This window comes from Thalassophryne amazonica, chromosome 12 (assembly GCF_902500255.1).
Source record: "Thalassophryne amazonica chromosome 12, fThaAma1.1, whole genome shotgun sequence".
Taxonomy (NCBI): domain Eukaryota; kingdom Metazoa; phylum Chordata; class Actinopteri; order Batrachoidiformes; family Batrachoididae; genus Thalassophryne; species Thalassophryne amazonica.
This window is the reverse complement of record NC_047114.1, coordinates 52,449,771-52,462,126: the sequence shown is the minus strand read 5'-3', so window position 1 is coordinate 52,462,126 and position 12,356 is coordinate 52,449,771. Positions and strand designations below refer to the sequence as shown.

General features: G+C 38.0%; 1 protein-coding gene across 1 annotated transcript in view; it reads right to left on the bottom strand.

Annotated features, from left to right (window-relative positions):
* col15a1b (collagen, type XV, alpha 1b) overlaps positions 1 to 12,356 on the bottom strand; it is a 147,055-nt gene that overhangs the window by 121,828 nt on the left and 12,871 nt on the right. Inside the window, exon 2 of the mRNA XM_034182847.1 lies at positions 6,457 to 6,644. Coding sequence (XP_034038738.1) covers positions 6,457 to 6,644 — 188 coding nt within the window. The remainder of the gene's footprint in view (positions 1 to 6,456; positions 6,645 to 12,356) is intronic.

Here is a 12,356-nt window from a genome sequence, read left to right as displayed (position 1 = left end):
AGAGCCTCCTACGGCGGGCTTCAGCATAGCATTAATCACCATCATGCACATGTCAATATTGTATGTGTAAATCTATAGCATGATTGAACACTTTCATTTTGTGTTGAATGTATGTAAAGTTATAAACATTTTCTTACATGATCCTCTGCTTTCATGTGAATGTACTGTGCACCTTATACTTCACTGTTCTGTAATTCTGGACTTGTGCTTGTCTTATGCAGCCCAAACACAGCCTTTACTCTTGTTACTTAATTCACTCATCTGTTCTTGCTATGTAAGCTCTATAATATCTCTGATTTTTTGGGGGGGGGCAACAGTTATACCTGTTGCTTCTCAGACTAGTATCAGAATTTTATGAATGGTCAGGGGACTGCAAAAAGAGCCATTTTTGTCCCATCTTCGACAAATAAAATTCTTCTAGAGCCACAAAACATTTGGTCTTTAAAATGAATGAATAAAGATAACACAGCTTATAATGTCTTTCTATATACAGTTCAATTAGATGTTTTTAATTGTTCTTTTTGTTTTTTATTTTATAACTCCAAATCAGAAAAGTCTGGATGATATGAATGGTGGACCCATAATGATCCTGACATTTACTTTGACTTCTATGTTCTGCAGACTGTGTGAAACCTTCACATTTCATGTTTTGTGTGGTCAACCTTATTTTATTTGTTAATATATATATAGTAGTGTTCAGAATAATAGTAGTGCTATATGACTAAAAAGATTAATCCAGGTTTTGAGTATATTTCTTAATGTTACATGGGAAACAAGGTACCAGTAGATTCAGTAGATTCTCACAAATCCAACAAGACCAAGCATTCATGATATGCACACTCTTAAGGCTATGAAATTGGGCTATTAGTAAAAAAAAAAAAGTAGAAAAGGGGGTGTTCACAATAATAGTAGCATCTGTTGTTGATGCTACAAACTCAAAACTATTATGTTCAAACTGCTTTTTTTAGCAATCCTGTGAATCACTAAACTAGTATTTAGTTGTATAACCACAGGTTTTCATGATTTCTTCACATCTGCGAGGCATTCATTTTGTTGGTTTGGAACCAAGATTTTGCTTGTTTACTAGTGTGCTTGGGGTCATTTTCTTGTTGAAACACCCATTTCAAGGGCATGACCTCTTCAGCATAAGGCAACATGACCTCTTCAAGTATTTTGACATATCCAAACTGATCCATGATACCTGGTATGCGAAATATAGGCCCAACACCATAGTAGGAGAAACATGCCCATATCATGATGCTTGCACCACCATGCTTCACTGTCTTCACTGTGAACTCTTGAATTCAGAGTTTGGGGGTCATCTCACAAACTGTCTGCGGCCCTTGGACCCAAAAAGAACAATTTTACTCTCATCAGTCCACAAAATATTCCTCCCTTTCTCTTTAAGCCAGTTGATGTGTTCTTTGGCAAATTGTAACCTCTTCTGCACGTCTTTTACTTAACAGAGGGACTTTGCAGAGGATTCTTGCAAATAAATTAGCTTCACACAGGCGTCTTCTAACTGTCACAGCACTTACAGGTAACTCCAGACTGTCTTTGATCATCCTGGAGCTGATCAATGGGTGAGCATTTGCCATTCTGGTTATTTTTCTATCCATTTTGATGGTTGTTTTCCATTTTCTTCAACGCATCTCTGTTTTTTTGTCCATTTTAAAGCACTGGAAATCATTGTAGATGAACAACCTATAATTTTTTGCACCTGCGTATAAGTTTTCCCCTCTCCAATCAACTTTTTAATCAAACTGCGCTGTTCTTCTGAACAATGTCTTGAACGTCCCATTTTCCTCAGGCTTTCAAAGAGAAAAGCATGTTCAACAGGTGCTGGCTTCATCCTTAAATAGGGGACACCTGATTCACACCTGTTTGTTCCGCAAAATTGATGAACTCACTGACTGAATGTCACACTACTATTATTGTGAACACCCCCTTTTCTACATTTTTTTTACTAATAGCCCAATTTCATAGCTTTAAGAGTGTGCATATCATGAATGCTTGGTCTTGTTGGATTTGTGAGTATCTACTGAATCTACTGGTACCTTGTTTCCCATGTAACAATAAGAAATATACTCAAAACCTGGATTAATCTTTTTGGTCACATAGCACTACTATTATTCTGAACACTACTGTATATATCCATTCCTACATTTAAGGCCTGCAGTATTTTCCAAGAAAAAAAAAGGTTGGGACAGGGCAGTTTATTCTAAATGTAAGAATTAGTTAATCATTTTTACAGCCAGTTTTCTTAAGAAATATCAGGGGATGAAAACATGAACATTTCCAAGTCACTGAATATTTCTTAGACTTCATTTACATAAATCATTCAGAAATACAAACAGTGTGGTACTTTATGGTAAATCTGTGTCAGGTAGGCAGTTCTCAAAAACTAAATGTCCATGCTGGAGGGAGACAAGTGAGGGAAGCCACCAAGACCCTATCTGGAAGAACTTTTGGCTTCAGCTTTCAGGCTCCTCTCCTGTGGAACCAGCTCCCAATTCAGATCAGGGAGACAGACACCCTCTCTACTTTTAAGATTAGGCTTAAAACTTTCCTTTTTGCTAAAGCTTATAGTTAGGGCTGGATCAGGTGACCCTGAACCATCCCTTAGTTATGCTGCTATAGACGTAGACTGCTGGGGGGTTCCTATGATGCACTGTTTCTTTCTCTTTTTGCTCTGTATGCACCACTCTGCATTTAATCATTAGTGATCGATCTCTGCTCCCCTCCACAGCATGTCTTTTTCCTGGTTCTCTCCCTCAGCCCCAACCAGTCCCAGCAGAAGACTGCCCCTCCCTGAGCCTGGTTCTGCTGGAGGTTTCTTCCTGTTAAAAGGGAGTTTTTCCTTCCCACTGTAGCCAAGTGCTTGCTCACAGGGGGTCGTTTTGACCGTTGGGGTTTTACATAATTGTTGTATGGCCTTGCCTTGCAATATGGAGCGCCTTGGGGCAGCTGTTTGTTGTGATTTGGCGCTATATAAAAAAAAATTGATTGATTGATTGATTCTGTGGGTGTGAGTGAAGAAACTGGGAATAGTGCAACATTTTTATTTTTATCTTCATTTTACATATAGTCCCAACTTTTTCTGATTTGTGGTTGTTTTCTGTTGCATTTCTGAAATTACAGAACTGCTATAAAGAAAAGCGTTAACATTTTATGTGTTTTTTAAAACTAACCCAAAACTAGAACTGATGTGCAGGCAAATGATATAAACTGAACAGAACAAAGCAGGCTGATTTGACTCCCCGTGTTTTTTTAAAATAAGAATAAAATAAGAGGTAACTTACTTTGAAATACAAAAACCATATAACTGCAGACTAATAACTTTGAAAAACAACATAAATTAGCAGCTTGTATTTTTATTCTGACCTGAATTCATTTTAGTGTGATGATGGAATTCATCCTGTTTTTTTTCTCCTCCTCAGTCATGTTTTGTGCTTGAACATAAAACAACTACATTAACACACGATCTAAAATGAATACTTTAAAAAAATAAAAGCTTATTAAAGTTCAGAGTTCTCACCTGTTTAATGTGATTAATGCTTCTGATCATCACTGCGCACTCGGCACTCTCTGTGTCTGTGGGCCAGCTGGTGGAGCTACTGCGCGCGCGCACACAGACAGCTCGTTTGGAAAACTCTGCATTTTAGACGGCTTTCAGCAAGCCGTCCACTGCTTTTGTGGCTGTCTTTTTCAAAAATTGACCATCCAAATGAAGGCTGGATGGCTAAGTGCCTAAAACTGTGTTTTAATCTCCGAATGGCTCAGTTATTTAACATGCAAGTTTTGAAAGAAAAAAAAAAATCGTTGGACTTGTTAAACAATTTTAATCACAAGACCGACAAGATTTTTAACTAGACATTGGTCTAGCAAGGGAAAATATCAACTAGACATAGGTCAAAAGTTACTGGTCCGTGTCCAGGAGTCAAGTGTAGCCTTTCACCTTTAATTCAAAGGTCAGGTCAGGCCTAGGACAGTGTTGGTGCTGCGCATCCCTGCATCAAACAATTATTTCAAAGGGTTAAAAAACAAAAACAAAACAACAAACACTGAGGAATTGTGGCCCTCTATCCATATCCATATTCCCTCTATTTTCAGAGAACATATCTACAGTTGTTCACAGAAAAGTGTTTCATCGAAGTGCCGTGGCTAAATGACAGGACGTGTGAAGCCAGGCGCGCGTGTAGGAGAGCTGAGCGCAGGTGGAAAAAAGATGGACTGCAAGTCTCTTATGATATTTTAAAGGAGACCTGGCTCGCATATCAGAAAGTGGTGAAAAATGAAAAGATTAAATATTTTTCTGAGGTGGTCTCTAATAATGTTAATAATCCACGTGTTCTTTTTAAAACCATTGGGGCAGTGCTTAACCCCTCCCAGCCCACAGGGTTAGAATCAGCACCTGTCACTTGTAACGCATTATTGCACTTCTTTACTATGAAAGTGGAAAGAATTAGAGCTAATATTTAGACGTCTTCATGTAGCCCTTTTCCAGACATGCTATGCTCATTTGTTATCTGTCATTTTGAGCCAGTGTCTCTTGCATGTCTTTCTAAAGTTGTCTGTGAACTTAAGCCTGTTTCAAGTCCACTTGACCGTGTTCCTCCTCGCCTGTTTAAAGAAGTCTGGACAACTATTGGCCTTAATCTCCTTGACATTATAAATAGCAGTCTGTTGTCTGGTGTTGTTCCTTTGTTTTGTAAAGAGGCAGTTATTGAGTCCCTTCTGAAAAAAACCTAGCCTTGATGCTGCTAATGTCTGTAATTTTAGGCCAATTTCCAAACTGCCTTTTTTGGCTAAAATTTTAGAGAAATGTGTTCTTATGCAGCTGCAGTTTTTCCTAGAAGCGCATGACACTTTTGATATTTTTCAATCAGGTTATAAAGCTCTTCATAGTACAGAATCTGCACTTTTAAAGGTTTTAAATGACTTGTTTTTAGTGACTGATTCTTGTGATTCTGCCATTTTAGTCCTTTTAGACTTGTCAGCTGCGTTTGACACAGTCGACCATGCCACTCTTTTAAATCGTTTAGAAAACTGTGGGGGTTAGGGGGAGCGCCCTGGAGTGGTTCAGGTTTTATCTCGGTGGGAGGAGCTGCTCTGTCAGACTGGGGGATTTCACCTCGTCCTCTGCATCTCTAAATTGCGGAGTACCGCAGGGGTCAATCCTAGCGCCTGTTCTTTTCGCCCTCCACCTCCTCCCACTGAGTCAAATTTTCAAAAATCATGGCTTACAGTATCATTTTTATGCAGTTGACTGCCAGATTTACCTGCCACTCAAAAAACTTGCTTCTGTCCCTTTGGCATCTCTTGACCCTCTTATACAGCACGTGAAACAATCTGTCACCAATCTGGGCGTCATTATTGACAAAGTTTTTAAATTTGACAAGCAGGTGAATGCAGTTGTCAAATCTGGATTTTATCATTTGCGTCTTATCTAAAGTTTAACCTTTTTATCTTTTAATGCTTTTGAACAAGTCGTGCAGGCTTTTGTCTCCTCTTGTTTAGACTACTGTAATGCACTTTTTATTGGCATCAGCCACAAGCACTTTCCCGCTTACATTTGGTCTAAAATTCTGCTGCGCGCCTGTTAACTGGTAGCAGAAAGCAAGAACACATTACTCCGATTTTAGCGTCTCTGCACTGGCTTACAGTTAGTTTTAGAGTTCTGATTTATTTTTATTGTTTGTTTTTAAAGCTTTGAAAGGACTGGCCCCAGCATACATCTTGGACCTCATCCAAATTTACCAGCTTCCCCATGCTTTGAGGTCCGAGGGCCAGCTCCAGCTTGTGGTGCCTGTGACGAGACTGAAAACCAGGGAGGACAGGGCTTTTTCCGTGGTGGGCCCTCAGCTGTGAAATGATTTGCCCCTTAACATCCGAACAGCCCCCACTGTAGATTGTTTTAAATCTCGTCTTAAGACCCATTTTTATGCTTTGGCTTTTAACACCGCGTGAGTGTGTGGTCCTCTGTGTGTGGGTTTTATTTTTTTACAGCACTTTGGAAACTATGTTTGTGAAATGTGCTATATAAATAAAGTGGTATGGTATGGTATGGGAAGAAAACAAGTCTCACACGTGCCTTCTGGCAAACTGTAGCTGAAATTCCATGTAGAAAAGCCTTTTCTGTGCCCTTCCTGATGCAACTCCTATACATGGTGAGTAGGACATGGGGGGCATTGAACTAAGGACCTTCTTATTGGCAGCCAAGTATACTAACCAGTTGCACTGGTGTGCTAATATATTATTCAAAACTAAAATGGTAATTTTTGAGAAACAAAACTCTGACTTGAATCGTTGCTGAGCTGAGTGCAACAGTAAGTACTAACTTGTACTACTGCTCGCAATCACTGGAGTACCGGGAAAATAAAATGAGCTGAACTCTTGAGAATTAATAAAGTTAAAAACCTCCCATGGATCATTCATTCAGGTCTCTATCGTTACCGTGACGATGATGGCAAAGTCCCGATAGAAAGGCCCTGGCACAAAGGTCTTGGTAAGACGGCCAATGTTGGCTTTGGGTCCAAAGCTGTAGGCTGGAAAGCCCTCAAAGCCAGAAGTGAAGGAGACAGCAGGAGGGAGGGGGACGCCAATTAACTCTGTCAGGTCCAGATGACTTCCAGAGCCTCGCTCTGAGAGATAGACAAAACAGGACAACAACAAAAACAAAGACAGAAATGTGAAAAATACGACAGAGACATACAAGGAATATTTTCGTTTCTAAACCAAAAAATTTAAATAAAACATGATGAGATGAACAAACTAAATATCCTGACATGGGGCTACAGCATATATCAACTAAAAAACTGATTTTCTTTGTGGAATTTGACTAATTTTGTAGTTATAACTGCAAAACTAAATCCGATCTACAATATAAAAAATTATTCTGGGTAAAATATAATTTTAAAAGTGTGCATTCCAACTGAATAGTCTAATAAATCTTCTTAAAATCTAATATTTACCAAATCCTCCATGGCTTTTTGTGAACATATGTTTTGTGCTAAACATTATGTGATACACTCCTCTTGTTCCACACATGGCTCTACATTGATTTGCACAATACAGAAATCTGTAAAAAAAAACAAACAAACAAACAAACAAACAAACGAACAAACAAACAAAAAAGCTTACTCTGTGAAAAATTTCTAAAACCATGTCCTACAAATCAAAAACTAAACAAATGGGACCATTTCAGGTATAAAAGGTAATTAACAAAGTCCAGTGTTCAATTTATTCTTCCCCCAGTGGAAAACAAAACAAACTACAGCACTATGCTCAGAGTGCAAACCTCCACCAACACTTGTTTCAAATTCCACAAATTTTTACCTTGGAAATAATTTTCAAGGTCAAAGTGCTGTTAGAAGTGACGTTTCATAAGATAAAATATAATCCAAAATAAAGTGCAAAAGGGCTTTTCAATGTTAAAATCAAATATCCGCTAAATCCACAATACAGATCAGATGCAGATTAAACATAGTCAAGTGATAGTGAGTGCCAGTCTCCACCTCATCGTCAAATATGAGAGTGATTGGGGCATGTTTGATTAAAATATAATGTAAAATATACATTAAGTGGGGTTTTCAATGTTAAATTGAAATGGCCACAAAATCTGTAATCTGGATCAGATCCGGATGTACAGATAACTTTGTCAGTTGATAAAGGATACCATCCTACATAACGCTTTCAAATATGAAAAAAATGTGATCTTTTTTGACAGAGTTATGAATTATTGAAAATTCATTCAATCTTTTGAATCAGTTCTTGCCTAACAGGATATGAATCCTCTGTACAAAATTTCATAATGATATATGAAAAATTGTGGGTTACAAGCTGTTCACAAACAGACAAACAAACAAACAGGGATGAAAACATAATCTCTGCTCAACTTCATTGACGGAGGTAATGAATAAGAAACAACTTTCCATTTTCAATTTCTCACTATTTTAAGTTCAAAGAACATTCAACAACATGGATGAGAACAAGTCCAGAAAAAAAAACTGCTTGCAGGTATTTTGCATCAGTAGTTATAAAAAACGTTTCTGATGAAATACATAATTTAACAAAGCGGTCAACTTCAGGTTTGTTTATATATGCAACTGAAAAATATGATATTGTAAATAACTAACAATAGTCAAATTATCTCCCCTTGAAGACGTCCAACCTAGAGGTGGTACAGGCCAAGTATCGCCAATACCGATACTTTTTCATATTTAATTTTCATAGATCCAAAGGACCTGGGATAGAATTTCGCCCAACATTGTACGTGACAACAAAATACTTTATTATCACAATCAATATTTTTGTTTAAAAAAATCACTCAACACAACTTAAAACAGAATCTCCTGAAGTAGAGGGCTGACAAACCACAATACAATAAAATTAACACACCACAACAAAATTGGCTGGTGCCGCTGAGTCACGTGACAGCACAACAACAAAAGACCAGAGGGGGGAGGGTGCGCTGCTCCATGTTGTGTGATGCAGCGCAGTGCTGCTCTTACAGACAGAGTAGACTTTGATGAATCTGCGTGCACAGCAGTCAGTGCGTGCAGGAGAGAAAAAAGCTTGAGTATCGATCTTTTTACATGAGGATCGTTCAATATCAATACCAGTGTTGGTATCAATATTATCAATATTAGGATGGATCCGCCCAACTCTAGTTCAACCAGAATTGTCTTCTAGCGCTTTGTCATATGGTGTGTGACGTTTCACTGAAATCCATAAATCGGTTTAAGGGGAATTGTGCTTTTGAAGTTAGTATCATATGATACATCCAATAAACCCAAAAGTTAAGTATCTCACAGAGAAAATGTCACACTAGAATTAAGTTCTTCTCGCAGAATTAATTTTCTTCTTTCTATGGTGTGCAACCACTGTCTCTGAAGTCTCAATGAAATCATCAGCTGGTTTAGGAATTACACTGTCAAGATTATATACAAAAAAGGATGGGGAAGAACCATAATAACTGATGAACTGCCCCACATCTGCTTAGTATTCAGCATGTGAGGCGTATTATTAATCACTTGGAAATCACCTTGACAAAGCTTTAATTTAACTTGATTTTACCCAAGCTTATCCCAGGGGTTGCTCTTTTGCCTGTCAAGGACATAATCCTCCAAAACACAAGTGAAGAGACAGTTTCACATTGAGTTGATTCTCCATCATTACAGAGTCTGTCACCTGTAGCGTCCAACTCTCACCTCAGCATTCCATCCAGGCTCAACAACGCTACTTATATCTCTGTACTGCACACACACACTTCAAACACATCTCACCCACATGCACACATGTCTTTGATTGTCTCATACTGTATTTGGAAATACAAACAACCAGTTGGGTTACTGATCAGCCCATCCTACTGATTTGGATAAACAGAATATTGGGAGTTCTGCTTTCAAAAATGTATTTATTTGTTTATGTATTTATTTGCTGGTTTATCAATTCAGGTAGGGATGTGAAGACTAAAAAATTAAACAAACAAACAAAAAACTACCAGGGATCATAAATTCCAATAATAACAGTGGCCATTCCTGAGAGGGTATTGATATAACCTCATGCTCAAATTTGATCTTACCAATTACCATATTTTCCATAGTATATGTCGGAGTATAAGCTTGGGGAGCCTGCAAGTTATACTCAAGTGCGCCTTAAAAAAATCATGTATTTGTTATTCATAATAATAATTATAGTACCTATTTATTTAGGACTTTCACGGGAATCAAAGCACTAATTTTCAATTTATTTCAATTTATTTTCATTTATATAGCGCCAAATCACAACAAAGTTGCCTCAAGACCCTTTACACAAGTAAGGTCTAACCTTACTAACCTCCAGAGCAAGCACACAGGCGACAGTGGTAAGGAAAAACTCCCTCTGATGATTTGAGGAAGAAACCTCAAGCAGACCAGACTCAAAAGGGTGACCCCCTGCTTGGGCCATGCTACAGACAATTTACAGAACAATTCACAAAACTAAAATGCAGGAAATGCTGCCGGTGCACAGGACAGGAGGGTACAGAAACAGAAAACAGACACCACACCCATCTCTGGATGGAGCTGCACCATAAACAGAGAGAGAGACAAAAAACAAACACAAACAAACAAAACAAAGACAAAACAAAATAATCTCCAATCATAAAAGAATAAATGACAAAATAAAAATTACACTACAACACACAAAAATCCTCAATTAATGAACTGATAATACGGAAAAATAGTGTGACTTATATATCCAGGTTTTTCCTCTTCAAGAAGCCTTTTTTAACAGTTGCTACTTACATATACTCCAGTATGACCTATACTCTGGAAAATACAGTAATTTGTTTATTTGTTATGCAATTAAGGACATTTACGTTTGACATGAAAAGATGACTGTTGGGTAGAGCAAACCCAAAAGTAAAAGTAAACAATCTGAGCTAAACAATCCATCTGACAGGACACATCCAGGTCACAATAAACACATCAGTCACATGTTCCAATATTTTTGCCAATAAGATATGATAAGATAAGATAAGCCTTTATTAGGCCCACGATGGGAGAAATGTTTAATGCTATAGCAGCAAATGGACAGTCACAGAACTACGGAGCTAAATTTGTCTCATTAATACTGGCAAATGCGCAGAGGTGATCTACAAATATTCCTTGATTTGCACAGGTGTTTTGCAATCCACAAACACAAATTTCTGATTTGTAAATTGTGTGTTGGTTTTTACAAATAAATGTGTATTTGTAAATATGGAATTTTTTCATTTGTAAAAACAAAAGGCATTTGGAAAAATGAAAATTGTGTTTGTGAAGTGTGATTCAGCATGTGTGGATCAGAGATCACACATATTCATCGCTTTTCTCAGTTACGGAATTTTGAGACATTGGGCCTCATGTATCAACGTGAGTACGGCGATATTTGAGCGTATATGGGGTGTACGCCAAAACGGCTGCGCTACTTGGCATTTATCAATGTGGTCGTTGACGTACGCTGCACTGAAAATATACACCAGGTCAAGAGGTGGCGTAAATTATACACCAAAATGAACCAGTGCTGATATCCACATAAAAATGAAAATTATCAACATGATAAACAGTGCCATTATACAAATCAATGCATATGTTACATAAATAACACTTTCCTGATTATACTACATAATAATCAATACAAATCCCGCTTTTGTGGGATTGCTGGTCTATCGAGCATGATCCGTGGTCACAGCGCTGACCGCAAAGAAAGCGCTGCTCGCCTTTTTCTCCAGACTTCGAGCCTGGAGCCAGAGCAGCGCTGAGCTTAACTTCATGTGGTGTGATCGTTTTAGACAATGAAATTGATAATAACAACTGTAGTTTCGTCATTCCCTTAATTCGCCCGTGCTGCAGCCAGGTTTTGTCGTCTCCATTCGGTTGTCACAATAAAATAAATACAGAAATACATTTAAAAAATAAAGAAACCTGACAGATTAGGCGTGTCTTATTAATTGAGCGAGCAAATATCCACATGTCAAGAATTATTGATATGTGAAAAGAGAATACAGTGGTCCCTCGCTATAACGTCGTTCACCTGTCGTGGCCTCGGAGTCTCGCGGAGTATTTAGTCCAATTTTGCATGCCTTTTTTTTTACAGTGTTCTGTGTTCTGCGTATCTGTTTATAAGAATCTTGTTGCCCAGAAGAGAAAAGAGTGCCAACAACTACTCATAACTGTGTTTGTCACATGGAAACAAACACCTGCTGCAGCCAGGTGTGAGTGGAAAAAGGCGCAGCGCCAGGACGCAGAGGCCCGATCTGTGAAATACTGGTCAGTCACTATTAATAATTTCTTATGTGTCCGACCTCGTTCCTTGATCGTTAAAATTAATTCATTAGTTCTAAATGCCATCATAATTATTTATAGGAAAATGTTCTATTTTTATTTCTCAAACTAATGTTTGAGCCTGAAAACAGTTTGGTCTTATTTTTCTACTAAGGTTTGAACTTTGAGAGTGTTTACACACGAGAGAAAAGTGAGAAAATGTTCATGCCTGATTGAGAAAGTGTATAAACTGTGTAGTGAGGGGTTTTAGGAGCGTATATGGGGTGTACGCCAAAACGTCAGGAAGACGTTGCATCAGAATTTTGGCTCTCTGTTGGGACTGTATACACAGAGACTGCTACCTGCTGCTTTGGACTTTGAACTAACAGTCTTTTTCAAGACTTTTTTACTTTTTTACTTTTTTTTACTTTTTCACTGTGCTCCAACACCTAAGGAAGACCTCTAACGGTCGAAACATCGCGACGGAGCACTTTTATCAGCTAACTTTCATCAGCGTTGGCAAGCTAACTAGCTTGCTAACGCTTTCGTTTTTATTTTTTTTTAGCA